This window comes from Mustela erminea, chromosome 1 (assembly GCF_009829155.1).
Source record: "Mustela erminea isolate mMusErm1 chromosome 1, mMusErm1.Pri, whole genome shotgun sequence".
NCBI classification, from domain to species: Eukaryota; Metazoa; Chordata; class Mammalia; order Carnivora; family Mustelidae; genus Mustela; species Mustela erminea.
The window spans coordinates 103,359,589-103,376,878 of record NC_045614.1 but is presented as its reverse complement, the minus strand read 5'-3'; the positions used below and the strand labels follow the sequence as shown (position 1 = coordinate 103,376,878).

General features: G+C 38.9%; 1 protein-coding gene across 2 annotated transcripts in view; it reads right to left on the bottom strand.

Moving 5' to 3' along the window:
- Positions 1–3,580: 3,580 nt before the first annotated feature.
- Positions 3,581–17,290, bottom strand: part of PAK2 (p21 (RAC1) activated kinase 2) — a 94,737-nt gene continuing 81,027 nt past the window's right edge. For both annotated transcript variants that reach the window (XM_032336833.1, XM_032336839.1), the window contains 2 exons: positions 7,932–8,069; positions 3,581–7,481 (listed from right to left, as the gene is read on the bottom strand). In XM_032336833.1, the coding sequence (XP_032192724.1) occupies positions 7,395–7,481; positions 7,932–8,069 (225 nt within the window). In that variant the 3' untranslated portion in view covers positions 3,581–7,394. The remainder of the gene's footprint in view (positions 7,482–7,931; positions 8,070–17,290) is intronic.

Sequence of the window (17,290 nt, the reverse complement as noted above, 5' to 3'; positions counted from 1 at the left end):
AATATGTTGAAGTCCTAACTCCCACTGTATTGGTATTTTTGGAGATGGGAGTCTTTGGAAGGTAATTATGGTTAAAGGACTTAAGGGTGGGGCCTCATGATGGGATGAGTACCCTTCTCAAGAGACACCAGAGAGATGGCTCTCTCCTCATGCACACATACAAGGTAGGAGTCCTGTGAAAACACAACAAGATGATGGCTGCTGATAAGCCAAGGCCTCAGAATGAAACCAACTGTGCCCAACATCTCAATCTTGGACTCCAGAACTGTGAGAAATACATTTTTGTTGTTTAAATTTTTCAGGCTATTATATTTCATTATGGTAAACTAAACTAGAAAAAACTCACAATTAATACATCAGGAAAGATATTAAATTCATGAAATAAGAACAGAAGGCTATAAAAATGAAGATTAGAAAACAAGAATGAGCTTTTGGAGATTAAAAATCTGGTAGTTGAGGGGTGCCTGGATGGTGCATTTGGTTAAGCATCTGACTCTTGGTTTCAGCTCAGGTCATGATCTCAGGGTCATAAGATGGATGGATGGAGCCCCACATTAGGCTCTTAGTGTGGAATCTGCCCCAGAATCTTTCTCCTCAACCTCTATCCCCTTCCACTTGTGCTCTTTCTAAAATAAGTAAATCTTAAAAAAAAAAAAAAAATAAATAGAAGGCAAAGAGGGGCACCTGGGTGGCTCAGTTGGTTGAGCATCTGACTCTTGATTTCAGCTTGGGTCATGATCTTGGGGTTTTGAGTTCAGGCTCCACGCTGGGCTCTGCATTGGGCATGGAGCCTGCTTAGGATTGTCTCTGCCCCTCCCTCACTTTCTCTCTCTCTCCCCTCCTCTCTAAAACAAAAATGAACAAAAAACAAAAGGCAAAGAGATGGAAAAGCAGAAGAGAAAGCCAAAGAAAACAGATGATTAATGCTGGAATTCTAGAAAGAACAGAGAGGAAAAAGTGGCAATTTTTACACAAATAATGTAAGAATTTCCCAGAACTGAAGAAAAGGAGTCTGTTATCAAGATGGCTTCCATTATGCACAAAGCTAATAAAAGCATCTACACCTTCACCAAGGCACTTAATGGTAAAATTTCAGAACAGGTGGCTGAAAAATGGTTACATGTCAACATACTATCAGCAATGGCAGGTATAAGACAATGAGTAGTGACTTTAAAATTCTCAAGGAAGATAATTTCCAACCTAAAATCCTGTGTTATCTATTAAATAAATTTTCTGACATACAAGTTCTTAAATATTTGACCTTTACGTACTCTTTTTCAGGAAATTAGTGGAAGATGTACTTTTTTGAAACGAGGGAATAAATGAAGCAAGAAAATATGGTATCCAAGAAACAAAGGCTCTAACTCAGAAGAAAAGTGAACTTGAGTTTCAGATGCCGGGGTGGTAGGCCGCCCAGCCAAGTTCCAGGAAAGAAAAAGGAACTGTCATTATCTGAGACATTTAATTGTTAGAAAATAGTCTTCAGAGGGTTTTTGCCATTTTGTAGCAAGCCTGCGATAACTTGGTTAATAGGGACATAGGACACTTTGAAGGTGGCTCAGTTGGTTAAGCGGCTGCCTTCGGCTCAGGTCATGATGCCAGCGTCCTGGGATCGAGTCCCACATCGGGCTTGGCAGGGAGCCTGCTTTTCCCTCTGCCTCTAGCCTGCCACTCTGTCTGCCTGTGCTTGCGCTCTGTATCTCTCTCTCTTTAACAAATAATAATAAAAACAAGAAACAATAAGAAAACAGTAAGAAAATTAACAATAAGAAAAAAACAGGAAAAGCAAGAAATGCTAATGTGATGACAATAAATTACTTAAGTGCACAACACTTAAAGTAAAGCTGACTACTGGGGTGCCTGGGTCGCTCAGTCAGCTAAGCCTCTGACTTGGGTTTCAGCTTAGGTCATAATCTCAGGGTGGTTAATATCAACACCCCTACTCCCTGCCACGGGCTCAGAACTCAGCAGTAGTCTGCTTAAGTCTCTCTCTTCCTCTCCCTCTGCTGCCCCACCCTACACCACACCTCTCTCTCTAAAATGAATAAATATTAAAAAAGAAATAAAATGGTTACTTGAATAAAGATTGTTACTTTTTAAAAAATAGTCCACACCCAGCGTGGAGCCCAGTGCAGGGCTTGGACACTCCACCCTGAGATCAAGACGTGAGCTAAGATCAAGAGTCGGGCACTCAACCAATTGAGCCACCTAGGCGTCCGCCCCAAATTGCTACCTCACTTAAATGGGAGACTAGATGGAATGAAATGGGAGAATGGGATGGTGTGACTGTGCCCAAATTCTCAACTGTCATAAGCAATTACTAGATAATGTAAAGTAAATTGTAGAAGTGTCGAGAAATACCTGTTGAGAAATACCTGTTGAAGTATACAATTTTGAAATGTGAAGATTGGGGCGCCTGGGTGGCTCAGTGGGTTAAAGCCTCTGCCTTCAGCTCAGGTCATGATCCCAGGGTCCTGGTCTCCAGCCCCACATCGGGCTCCCTGCTCAGCAGCAAGCCTGCTTCCCCCTCTCTCTCTCTGCCTGCCTCTCTGCCTACTTGCGATCTCTGTCCGTCAAGTAAATAAATAAAATCTTTAAAAAAAAAAAAAAAGAAGAAATGCGAAGATTAATGCCTCCAAAGAACAGCTCATCGTTAAAAGTAGAATCCTCTGTGGAGTTGGACTTGGCAGTGGGAAGTTTAAAGCTGGTAACCAGCACTGTTTATTATAATTCCTTTAAGATTATTTGGATTTTTAATCTATGTACTTTGGTTTGTTAAAAACCTAAAATAACTAGGCCTGAAAAGATACTTCCCTTCGTTCTCCTTTTTGAAAGGTAAAACTTGTTAAATAATGTAGCATAAAAAATATCTCCCTAATTAAAAAAATAAAAGCCACAAACTAGAGGGTATTATGCTGAGTGAAATATGTCAATCAGAGAAAAACAATTATCATATGATCTCCCTGGTATGAGGAATTTGAGAGGCAAAGTGGGGAGCTTGGGGGGTAGGGAAGGAAAAAATGAAACAAGATGGGATCGGGAGGGAGGCAAACCATAAGAGACCCAATCTCACAAAACAAACTGAGGGTTGCCGGGAGAGGGGGTGTAGGGAGAGGTTGGTTGGGTTACTGGGGAGGGTATGTGCTATGGTGGGTGCTGTGAAGTGTGCAAACCTGGTGATTCACAGACCTGTACCGCTGGGGCTAATAATACATTACATGTTAATTAAAAAATTAAAAAAAAAAAAGAAAAAAAAGATTCTTATTATCTAAATGCATTAGAATTTCAGGCCGAGTTACTGGAGGTATTTAAACAGATCAGAAGTATTTCTGTGGGTCTGACAGCCAGAACATTTGTAAGAAACGTATTCTAAACCTGATTTAAAAGAGGGAAGGCTCATGCTACCCATACATTTCTGGAAACTTTTCTAAATTGGAGCTCTGTAATACATTCAAAATAGTGCCGTGTTTAACAAATATTTATTCTTAAAAGTATCAAAATACTTCTTAAAAATCTATTGTCTTTATTCTTTTAAACTATTCTATCTGAAGAAAGAACTGAAGTTTAGGAAAGGGGAAAATGAACATAAAAAAAAAAGTTTATTTCTAGCCCTGAAAGAACAAAATTATTGAACAAAGTCATCAAATACAGCAGTTAATGTCAAGGTAACAATTAAATAATTGAACGGGATTAAATTAAAAATAAAAGTCATTATAAAATTTGAAGACAAAACAGAAAAGACAGACTACTTTCACTTAATTGCATTTCTATCTACCAAAATAAGGGGAAAAAAAGGTAACACATTCCTACCAAAGATGTCCAATTCTAAATAGAATTCTTTGCTTTTCTTAATACACAATGAAAATTTGTCTGACAGAATTACACATTTCTTTCTCCGTTTCATTTGGCAACATTCTAGAATGGTGAGTGAAAAGGACTTCAGCTCTCTCAAGGGCAGGCCAGTGCTTGATTCTCCCTTGTAATTCCCACAATAGCTACCACAGTGTCTTTGCCAAAGTGGTCAATAAATGAGTTCATTGACTAAAAACTGTATCTGCGTATTTTTTTCCCTTTCTTACAAACCCACATATACACACCCTGTGGGAAAACTGATTTTAATTGTCTAGCTTACCTACGGTGGAAGCAAAGGAAACAAGGAAGACAATCTTCATTCTATATAATGATAAAATTCTACTATAAAAAACCCAAAAGGAGTATGAATCTGGATTTTAACCCTAATTCTACAATGGTTTTTTATTTTTGACATTTCACTGGACATGGATATCATTATATTTTAAATTTTTAGATTAAAAAGCTGATGTAAATTCTTTAAGTACCCATTTTTTCTAGCTATACCTACAGCCCAATGAGATCTGAAATTTTTCTGGCTAGAATACAGTATATATAAACAGACATGTATTTATGTGAAGCCTATAAAGAAATACTCATAGGTAGTTTTAAATTGCTTATTAAAGGCACATGTTCATTCAGGACTGGTGGTAACTAGATACACTTTAAGCAGCTTAATATTTATGTGTGGAAGGGAAGAGAATTTATACTATGTGCCAGGCACTCAATACATGAAAAAAGAGTTGTGTTAGCTTTGGTTTCTTACGCTACCACAACTGCTCTACTTTTTTACTAGTCTCAGGTAGGATATAATATTCACTATTTTCATGGTTCCCAGTTTTAACTGTCCCTAAAAGCAGCAAAAGGAACAAGAGGAGAAGGAAACTTTAAGACCACCAGAGAGTTTGAAATACAATAAATAAGTATTATAGTAATATTGTTTTCATAACACAAGAGGAGACTAAGGTAACTTTTAGATTTAAATGGGCATTTTCATTCTAAAGTGATGACAAAAAGGGTGAATACAAAAAGCAGTTATTAAAAAAAACATGAATCTTGATTCAGATGTAATTTTTCTTTCAACAAGATCTGAACATTTTAATTTAAAATTAACTAATAAATCACAATTCCATATTGCCTTTAGGATTATTTTGTTCAAAAATGACACATTTCAGAATTAACCAAAGTATATTTCTATTACAAGTTAGTTTATCCAAGTAAGTAAAGAATAAACCACAGTGTAGCTCCCTTAACCTAGGAATCAGGTTTTAATGACAAAGTCCGTTGCCAGCAATGGACGTGCAGGTAACCCTCAAAGTTGTTGTAAATACAAATCCCAAACTGCTTCTATAAACTGAAAAGACCTTTGTTGAGTCACAGGCATAAAAATGGGGCATTGGCACTGTATTCAATGAACATGGTCTTTATGACATAGGTATGGAAGGGCCTTCTAGAGTTAATCATGACGATCAGTCTTAGCATCTAGTTGGTTTTCTAGTTCATTGGTAGCATCTTCTTTATTGGAATCCATCCAAACAACTACTGACATAGAATGTTCAAATCAGAAACTCAAGAGGCACTGCAGATTTTCATCAGAAATACACCAGCCTGTTTCTGTAATTTAGTAATAGCTGCAGGTGGCCAAAATAATCCAGAGAAAAATGAAATCCAGAATCAAACTGAAAACAGAAACCATTAAGTGCTCTAGATACAAGTTTCACTATTTTACTCAGTTTTATGAAAACCTTCTTGCATTATCAATAAAAAACAGCCACTGCTATCCTTATATCTTAACACAGATGTGATGAAAATGATAGGAAATAAAACTCTATTCGTTCCCCTAATGTATCCAAAATACCAAAATTATTTTTATTCATGACCGGTACTACTGCAGGATGGCAAATAGGTGTGAAGTTAATGATAAGTGGTAGCGCGGAACAAACCGTCTGAACCAAACCAGTTTTTTTTTCTTTTATGCGGCTTGTGGCATGTCAGAAGGGATGACACCGCTTCTAAAAGCAGTAACAAAATATAAGGAGAGAAAAGAGATCAGAAGGGGGCATGGAGAAGAAAGGATACTCTCATAACTAATGCTACAGGTCACAGACCCTCTTCAAATTTTTAAAATAAAAAAAGTATTGCTATCAACAAGCACATTTCATTTTTCTTCTCCAGTTTTTTTACACACTTATTTTTGAAAAAAATCTAAAGTAACTCAACATCTCAAATAATCCACGAATTTATCAAGTACTTAAGTGACTTAAGTTCTCATACATAGTAAAATCTTGGTAATGGGCTGGAAACAATGTTTATAACAAATCTCTACAGTTTACTAGTCAGAAGCTGCATCTCTATGTAACCATCATTTCTCTTTCATGAATATAATCTTATCTAATTATTTTAGAGCTCACTGAAGTTCTCACCTCTTACTTTGTTTCTGCTAGCTCCAAGTATTTTTCTCCTTTAAATGGAAAAAAATTAACTTTTAAATTCTGAAAATTCAATGATTATTATATTAATTACCAGAGGAGGAGGGGTGGAGTAGGGTGAGAGAGGGTTAATTAAAAAACAAACTAACTAAAATTACAACATATACAGAAACTGATTTCCAAAATGAAGGTAAAAGGACAAAGGGCAAAGTAGCGGTAGCAACCAGTCACAAAGCCCAAGTTGGACAAGAAAGAAAAAATCACTTTGGTTCCTGAAGCCCAATCTGTAGAGGACACAGTCAGAAAGAAACAAAATTGTAAGGATGTATAATGAATGGGATTCTTTTTCTGTCTCAATGATTTAGTTATAAATATAGATTATTAGTCTCTCTATACATGTAACAAATGCCAAACAACTCAACTCACTACCAGGAAATTTCTAAAACTGACTCTTTCACATTTGTTAAAAAAGGTAAAAATCACGTATTTTTCTTCCCTTCCTTCAGTTCAAATTATGAACTGAAATACTACATGTAGTAAAAGCTGGCCCTAACTTCTATACATAGCTAAGCGATTTTGAGCTCCTTTGCCAATATAAGGAGCTACATAGTTTTTATTACATCTGCCTTCAATTTAGGCACAAGAAAAATTTCTCAAAGCAACTCAAAGGAGCAAGGCAAGGAAAAAGGCTATGAAGAAGAGAGAAAAGATGACGAGCAGAGGAAACAAATACTCTGAAAAACTCGAATCTGCCATTCAAGTATTGAAAATACTCCCCAAAAGGGACAATGAATGGGATCTATTACAATGAAGTCAGCAAAATAAAATGCAAATCTCAAACACTATAAAATGGCCCTGATGGGCTGTGTGCTGAAAGAAGTTAAGGCTAGTGATTCAGTCTGCAATTCCTTTTGGACCCTATAAAGAAGGGAGTCAATAGAAAGCTGTCATTCTGTTTTGCAATTCTCTCTTGGCTGTCTTCAGGAAGTAGTAGTTTGCTTTTTCCTCCATGTTATGCAGACCATTTCTTTAAACCCCAAAAGAGTAATCATTTTCATATATTAAAAGATTTCTTTTAGAAAATGGAAGAAAGAACACGAGGCCACGACAATGATGCTAACGGTTACTCTTCATTGCTTCTTTAGCTGCCATGATCAGTGGTGTCAGACTGGACAAGGGCTTGGCCAGTTTCAGGAAGGGATGCTGCCAGAGAAGGGAGGGAAATATTTATCAGTGTCACCAGTTTAGAAGCTAAATATTTCCTTTCAATTAAGCCCCAAGACTATTTTATGGATTATAATTTATTTAACAAACATGTATTTCAGGATGTGTATAAAATCAACATAATCAATACATCACTTTTAGTTGAAAGCAGTCCTTTTAGTTAATTTAGTATTATAAAATCTCACCTAAATGACCCAGATACCCACGCCAGCAAATGACCTTGTCTGAGAAGTGACAATATGCAAAAACTCGTATACTTGATTTCAGTATTATAGCTATTTTATTCTCAACAGGTAAAATCCTAAACTACATCAACTGCCACGCTGCTGGTGATAAATTAAGAGTGAAATGTTATTAACCCTATGTAAACTTTGTTGGTTACTCAAAAAAATCAACTTTATCCAAAAACAGTATTACTTCCAAATTCACCTGTAACAGTTCTTTGGCCGAACCCCTTTTCTCCACATCCATCTCCAAACAACGGTTTAAGAAATCCCGAAATATTGGGGAAAGTTTCTCTGGATTCTGAAGTTCTGGAGTTCCATTAGTTGCTATCAGGTACAAGGCCTAAAAATATAAGAGTATCTTTGACATACTTAAGGTAGCACAACAAAGAGACAGCACTTTATAAAGTTTATGGATTTTTCACTTCTTCAATTTTTTAGAGAGTTTTTTTTTTTAAAGATTTTTTATTTTTATTTATTTATTTGAGAGAGAGACAGTGAGCGAGAGCATGAGCGAGGAGAAGGTCAGAGAGAGAAGCAGACTCCCGTGGAGCTGGGAGCCCGATGCGGGACTCGATCCCGGGACTCCAGGATCATGACCTGGGCCGAAGGCAGTCGTCCAACCAACTGAGCCACCCAGGCGTCCCTAGAGAGATTTTTAAAAATAATCTCTACACTCAATGTGGGGCTCAAACTCATAACCCTGAGACCTAGAGTTGTACATTCCACTGACTGCGCCAGCCGGGCACCCCTGGATCTTTTAATTCTTTAAGGAAATTCACCAGAAATAATAAACCGAGGTGTAGTATTATTTCCGCCCATTTGTAGCAGTTCTTTTCCCTTTACTTTTAGATGTTACATTCCCCTAATTTTTTGCGGAAATTAGCTTTATCTTTTTGGGGAGGGGTTATAAATGTAACACATGTTGATAAAAGAACTGTAATACATAAGGGTATAAAGAAAAATAAGCACAATCACACTACTGACATATAGCATCCATTTGCCTTTCTCAAGATTTTATTCCAAGTCACACTAGATTTCAAAACAAGTTTTTATTTGCATTCTAGTTAGTTAACATATAGTGTTAATACTGGCCTCAGGAGTAGAATTTAGTGATTCAGAATTCACAGCTATCCTTTTTTAAAACTAGCTGTATCTTTTTAGTTATACATGACACAGGCAGAACAGGGGACTTTTACGGCAGTGAAAACACTCTCTTATTATAATGGATATATGTTATTCATTATACATTTGACCAAACCCACAGAACTGTATAATACCCAAGAGTGAACCCTAATGCAATCTGCAGACTCTGAGTGATAATGATGTGCCAGCGTAGGTTCTCCAAATGTAAGAAATGTACCTGCTGGTGAGGGATGTTGAGAATGGGAGAGGCTCCTTACATTAATATGGTACACTGGTTACAAGTGATGAACCACTACTGATACACTTTTATTTTTATGCTATCTTTATTTATTTATTTTGAGAGAGAGAGCGAGCTAGCAGGGGGAGGGATAGAGGAGAGAGAATCCCAAGCAGATTCCCCACGGAGCTGGGAGCCAGACATGGGGCTCGATCCCACAACCTGAGCAGGAACCAAGAGTCAGTTGCTCAACTGACTGAGCCACCCCAGGTGGCTTATTTTGAAACCTTTAAACTTTTAAACTTTTATTTTTAAACCTTTTTCTCTGTTTTAAGTTCTTATTTAAACTCAAGTTAGTTAAAATATCATGGGAATATTGGTTTTAGAAATAGAACTTACTGGTTCATCACTTTCATATAACTCCCAATATTCATCCCAATTGTCCTCCTTAATACCCACCACCCATTTAACCCATTCCCCTACTCATCCACCTCCCCTCCAGCAACCTTCAGTTTGTTCTGCACAGTTAAGGGTCTCTGGTACATCTTCATTAAATAAGTCTCTGGTTTACACTGGGGTTCACACTTTGTGCTGTATAGTCCCATGGATTTTGACTAATGCATACTGTCATGTTTCTGACATTATAATATCATACAGTACAATTTCACTGTCCTAAAAATCCCTTATGCTCCACTCATTCATCTTCCCCACCCCACCCCCAAAAATACCTGGTAACCACTGAATTTTTTTTCCCTCCAAAGACACATACATACTTATTTTAGAGAAGAGAGAGCATGAGCAGGAGGGGCAGCCTGAGGGAGAAGGAATCTGAAGCAGACTCCATGCTCAGTGTGGAGCCCAACGCTGGGCTTGATCTCATGATCATGAGATCATGACCTGGGCCAAAACCAAGAGTCAGAGGCTTAACTGACTGTGTCACCCAGGTACCCCCCTCCCACTTTTTTTTTGTTTTTAAAGATTTATTTATTTTAGAGAGTACGACTGATCTTTTTTAGTCTCTATAGCTGAAATCATACAGTATGTAGCTGTGTTAGGCTGGATTTGTTCACTAAGCAATATGCATTTTAGGTTCTTCCATGTCTTTTTGCAGTTTTTGTTTATCTTTTTAATGTCATGGAATGACATTGTACCGTATGGATGTACCACAGTCTATTTATACACTCATGCTTTTTAAATAAAGTATATGTTCTTCACATCTTGGTTGGCTGCTTCTCATTTGTGGCAATTATGAATAAAGATGCTATAAACATTTGTGTGAGGGTTTTTTTTTTTTTAAGATTTTATTTATTTATTTGTCAAAGAGAGAGAGCAAGAGCGAGCACAGGCAAAGTGGCAGGCAGAGTCAGAGGGAGAAGCAGGCTCCTTGCGGAGCAAGGAGCCCGATGTGGGACTCGATCCCAGGACGCTGGGATCATGACCTGAGCCGAAGGCAGCTGCTTAACCAACTGAGCCACCCAGGCGTCCCTGTGTGAGGGTTTTTGCATGAACATCAATTTCCAACTCATTTAGGTAAGTAATAAGGAGCACAACTGTGAACTGCATGTTAGGAGCATCTTTAGTTTTATGAGAAACTGCCAAAATGTCTTCTGAAGTGGCTGTACCATATTCCATCTCCACTGGCTAGGAATGCGAGTTGCTACTGCTCTGCATTCTAACCAGCATTTGGTACTGCCATTAAAAATTTTTAGGCTTGGGGAGCCTGGGTGGCTGTTAGTTAAGCAACTGCCTTCAGCTCAGGTCATGATCCTGGAGTCATGGGATCGACTCCCACATCAGGCTCCCTGCTCCGTGGGGAGTCTGATTTCCCCTCTGACCTGTCCCCCCTCATGCTCTTTCATAAATAAAATCTTAAAAAAAAAAAAAAAGTTCAGGCCATTCTAATAGGTGTGTATCTTACTGTTTTTTAAATTTTGCAATTCCCTAACTGCATGATGTTGAGCATCTTATTATATGCTTACTTGCCATCTGTATCTTCTTTTTTTCTTTTAGTATTTATTTAAGTAATCTCCATGCCCAACATGGAGCCTGAACTCATGACCCGGGGATTAAGAGTCGTACTCTTGCTCTACCGACTGAGCCAACCAGGAACCCCATCTGCGTTATCTTCTTTAACTGTCTGTTGAGATCTTTTATCCATTCTTACATTAGGTTATCTTCTCATTGTTGAAGTTTGAAGAGCTCTTTATATATTTTGGACAGCATCTGATTATCAGATGGGTGTTTTGCAAATATTTTCTCCCAGTCTGTGACTTGTCTTTCCATTCTCTTAATAGTGTCTTTCTCAGAAAGAAGATTCCCATTTTCTTTTTTTTAAATTTTATTTATTTAAGTAATCTCTATACCTGACATGGGGCTTGAACTCACGATCCCAAGATTAACAGTAGCACACTCCTCCAACTGAGCCAGCCAGGATGATTCCAATTTTAATGAAGTCCAATTTATCAATTTATTCTCTCATGGATGGATCATGCTTTTTGATCTAAAAACACTGCCAAACCCAAGGTCGCCTGTATCTTCTCCTGAATTATTTCACATTTCTGCAGTATAACCAAAATGCCATCAAAAAAGGGATACTGACGCTCAAACCATCAGGATATGGGTGTGCCCATTTCCTCGCTATCTGCACTCTAATGCCCATCTGGCACTGCACACTCCCCTTTCTGCCTTCATTTTTTCCATACCATTACCCTACCCCTTCTCTAAACTACCCTTCCTCTAAGTCCTACCTCATCTACTAAGGCTTGGCTCTCCCCTGAAGGACTGCCTCATCCATAGTGGTCTCTAGGGGTCACCGTTCCCTCCCAGACTTTGCGCCACTGCACCTAGAGAAGGAGGGTCCTTGTGGCTTCTTATTGCCTCTCTGAGATACCTACCCTGTCCTGCAGAACTCCCAGGCTTGCAGACTCATCTCCACCACATCTACCAAACACTGCTGTCATCGCCTCTAACAGTACTCATAACTCCCAGGGATTTCAACAGCTTGAGAGGCTGCTGAGAGTTCCTTCCCCTCATCTTCTCCCATGCTCTTGTCTTTTGGTTTCCCTCAGCCACACAAGCCTAGAGTCACAGCCTGTGTGCCTCACCATCAGTACTCATGACCACAAGCCTGAATATGCAGCTGCTCTTTACCTCCTACTTATTTCACTCTGGGCGCCCCCAACACCAGCAATCCCTTTGACTCTGCTAAACATAAATCCCACTGATCTTCCAGTGTTCATCATAATCGCCTCTGATCCTCTTGTACTTCACAGCATTCACTTTGCTAAACATTAAAACTGCTTATCCTTTGCCTGTACCTGTACAGCTAAGGACAGTGGAAGAAAAAGATACATTCCTGATGACTGGCATCATTCACCTCGTCATTAACAGTCCCACAGGACGTCCAGCATTCCTACTACGTATTTCCCCGTTTCACTCACTATCCCACTCTCTGCTCTGTTTCAGGACACTCATGTCTCCTTAGCTCCTCTTGGCTGCGACAATTTCTTCAACTTTCCTTTGCTTTTGATGACCTTGACAGTGTGGAGGAGTACTGGGTCAGTTTTTATACTGTCGAATGCCCGATACTGGAATTTTATGTTTTCCTTGTGATTACAGACTCTGAATATGGGCTTTGGGAACGAAGATCACAGTTAAAGAGTGCCATTTTCACTGCATCATATCAAAAGTACATACTACCAAATTAATTTATAACTGTACGTTGACCTTATCTGAGGTCTGTGCTTGTCAGGTTTCTCTTCTTCTAAGTTACTCTTTTCTCCACTTTTAATACTCTGCTCTTCAGAAGAAAATCACTATGTGCTGTCTATACTTAAGGAGTGGGGAGTTATGCTCTATCTGCCTTAAGGGGGAACAACCACATAAATTATTTGGAGTTCTCATGAGATTTGTCCCTTCTGCCTCACTTATTTACTCACTTACTTATATCAGCACAGACACATAACCATTATACTGCGGGTTACTATCCCTTACTATTTTATTTTGTGGTTCAAACTGCTGCATCTTTGGCCACCAGAGCGCTTTCAGATGGCCCTTGCCCCTTTCATGAATTTCTAAGTGTGAGCTCTTCTCTTTAATTCAGTATGACTTATGATCCTATTTTATCTCCTTAGCTGAATTTTACCAGGTGTAATTCATTCTTTATTTTAGGGCTTGCTGAAGAGGTGAGAGGATGTGTCTTTCCATTTTCACAACCATCTCATTATTACACCAGTTCCCACAGACTGCATCAATCTTACGGTTCTCCCCCTCAGCTTTATGCTTTTGTCATTTTACTTTTATTTATGTTCTTTTCCTCCCCCTCCATTATTACTTTCATGTAAAGTTTTTTTTTCATGTAAGGTTTTACCTTTTAAAGATATGTACAGAAGGAAAAAAATCATGTATTTACTCACAGTTACTATTTTTAGCACTCTTCGATTCTTTTTATAGAGCACTATTACCATTTTCTTTCTGCTTGAAAGACTTCCTTTAGTATTTCTTCTATTGTAGATCTGCTGGTAATAAATGCTTTCACTGTCTGTCTAGAAAAATCTTTATTTCACCTCAGTTTTTAAAAAGATATTGCTGGCTGCAGAAGTCTTGATTTCCCCCCCAAACTTGGCTACACATGTATTAGAACACCTGAAGCTGTCTTACTATTGCTATTTTTCATCTTTCTAAAAATTTCATTTCTGTCCCTATTCGCTCCAAACGCTGCTACCCTTAACATATGGAATGCAGTTACAAAAACTGCTTTAATGACTTTGTGTGCTCTTCTTTCTGTCAGTTCTGGTCTGCTGCAATGGGTTTTCTCATCATGGGTTGTACTTTCCTACTCTTCTGTCTGCCCGATAAACTCTGGATATTTACGTGCTTGTTGGCTGCTGGGTATTTCCATATTCCTGTAAGTATTCTTGAGTTTTGTTCTGCAACACAAGTTACCTGGGATCTCTTCAGGTCTTGTTTTTCAGATGGGTTAGCTGGACTATAGCAGCAGGTAGTCTAGGGGTAATTATTTCCCACCAGTGAAGCAAGACTCTCTTGAGTCTTCTATTCAATATCCTGTGCATTATAAGGTTTTCCACTGTGGCTGACAGAAGCAGGCACTATTCCCAGCCTCTGTGTGAGCACCAAGCACTATTTTCCTCAATCTTATATGGGTATACCCCTGACCTTGGGTAGATTATTCACAGAGATGCACCAGTGTCTGCTGAATGCTCAAGGGGACTCCACAGATTCCGGAATCTTCTATGAGACTTTCTCCTCTCCTGATCTCGGTCTTGTAAACTCTAGCCAACTTGGTCTCCTCAGACTTTAAACTCCTTCTCCTTAATTCAAGGAGGCCATGTGTCCCACCTGGGTTCTTCCTCCCTGCACAGGGCTTAAAACCCTCTCAATACATTAAGCTGGACCAATCACAGTGCTCACCTCAAGCCTTTCCCACCTTTGGAGATCACTTTCTTCACAGATGTCCAGTGTCTTGCAAACCATTGTTTCACCTATGCTAATTTTTGCTGTTTTACTTTAGGCAAGCGTGGTGAATGATACCTGTTACTCTATCTTGACAGGAAGGAGAATTTCCTGCTTGCTAAGCTTCCAACAATTACATTCACACACTGCCAACTTGAATGATCATTTTAGTCCTCAACTTACTTGATTAGCTGTGGTTACTGACAAGCTGGTATCTCCCTTGCTTTTTGCATGGAGAATCAAGAGCATGTATTTATTTGGTTTTGTGTACCTCTCCAGCCATTCCTCCTTATTCTCCTCTGCTGGTCTGCTACATCAAGTGTTAACTATGGATCGAATGCTTCAGGATGCAAGCTGAATCCTTTCTACTGTCTGTCTATGCCTACTTGGCCTGGTGATCTTATAACTTCAATATTCAATATAACTTCAATTTCTGTAGTTAACAAGTCTCAATTTTACACCTCAGGCCTGATCCTAGATGGCCATACCCAACAGCCTATTCAAGATATTCACCTGGATGTCTCTTCCCCCAAATTTATTTATTTATTTTGAGAGAGAGGGCGAGCACTTGAGCCATGTGTGCAAGAGGGGAGGGAGAGGTAGAGGAAATCTGAAGCAGACTCCATACTGAGGCTGGGCCGTTGCAGGGCTAGATCTCACAATCCTGAGGATCATGACCTGAGCCAAAACCAAGAGTTGAATGCTTAACTGACTGAATCACCCAGGCAGCCCCTCACTTGGACGTCTTAGTAGGCACTACAAACTTGACATGTCTAAAACATGCTAAAATGTTACCACCTGATGTCCCACCTGCCACCCCCACACACCACTCTACTTGCAGCCTTCCCCAATTCAGTTAAGGTGAACTTGAATTTCATCATTCCAGTTGCTTAGGCCAAACTCTTAGAGTCATCTCTCTCTCTCTCTCTCCCCCAGATAAGCTCTCCTTTTAAAATATATCTGTAATCCAACTACTTCTACTACTTCCCACCTCTACTGATACGATTCTGGTCTAAGGTACCATTATGTCTTGTCTTCTAACTGGTTTTCCTAGATCTATCTCTGCCTCACTTGAAAATCTTTTCTCAACAGAGTAGCCAGAGTGATCCTATTAAAATACAAGTAAGACCATTTAACATCTCTGCTCCAAACTCTCCAGTTGTTTGCCTGTCTTACCTATGTAGAAGCCAGAATTCTTATAAAGTCCTGAAAAGGCACTACATAGTCTGGTACCATTTCTTCACTGATCTACCTTTTTCCTCCTGCTGTATGCTCCCTGCACACTAGCTACGGTGGAAATCCTCAATGCTCTCTGAATATACCAAACATGCCTCTGCTTCAGGGCCTTTCAGGTGCTATTCTTTCTGACTGGAATGTTCTTCCCTTTGGTAACTTGGTATAACTCTCTTACCTTATATCTTCTAATGTCACTCTAGTGAAGCCCTCTCCAAGTACTCTTGTGAAACCAAACATTCTCTTGACTCCCTCCCTACCAGTCCCAGCACTTAGTCTCTATCACTTAATATATTACATATTATTCTTATTTTTTCTTTCTACTTTCTATGAGGGCAAGATTTTTTAAAAAGATTTTATTTATTTGAGAGACAGAGAGCGCACAAGCAGGGCGAGGGGCAGAGGGACAAGCAGACTCCCCACTAAGTGTGGAGCCACACATGGGACTCCACCCCAGGACCCTGAAATCACAAGCTGAGTGGAAGACAATTAATCCACTGAGCCATACAGGAAATGGTGAGGGCAGGAATTTTTGTCAGTAGAAAGCACTTTGTATGGTGTCTACCACAAAGCAGGTATTTGAATCAATATTTGTTAAATGAATGAAATGAGAGGGTTTTAAAAATTGTCCCAAAAGTGTTCTAAAGCTAATCACCTCTATAGAAGTACTTAATTTCTCACCTGAACTTTTTTTTTTGCAAGGAGATGAAACACATTCAGGAAAAAGAGCATCAAAATCCAATGCCACCCAGAAAGGACCTCTCCTACACATACCAATTACTTGGCCTCTGGAGCCCGCTTTATAGTAAATCCAACTTAGTTGGAAAAAAATTAGGAAAAAGAGAGTCTGACAGTAAGCCTATAGTCATACATGGTAATTTAAGAACTTTTAAAAATAACTGCTTCATTAAGGGGTAAACCACGTACTACAAAAATCGCCCTTGTAAAGTGTGTAATTCAGTGTTCTTAGTGTATTCGTAAAGCTGTACAACCATGACAACTAATTCCAGAACATTTTTATCCCTCTAAAAAGAATACCCACGTGTATTGTAGTTATTCCTTCTTCCCTCTTCTCAGTTCCTAGAAACCATTAATCTCCTATCTTTATGGATCTGCCTATTCTATTTATTTATATATATAGATAAATAAATATATCTATTCAGAGATTTCATATGTTGTTGATCCTCATTACTTGCAGATTCCTTCTATGTAAACTCACCTACTCATGCTAAAATTTGTTTAACCCCCCAAACCAATACTCTCAGTGCTTCTGTGGTCATTTATGGATATGCGCCAAGAGGCAAAAAAGCATGGCGCTGATGTGTCGTCTGGTGTCCTAAGTGCAAGGAGGCTGTGATGCACCTTGTGGAGAAAACACATTTGGAAAGCTTCATTCAGGTGTTACGTATACCAGCTGTGACTTCAACATTACTCAATCAACAATATGTATGAAAATGGCTTTAAGAAGAAACACATCAAGCAAGGTTATGGACTGA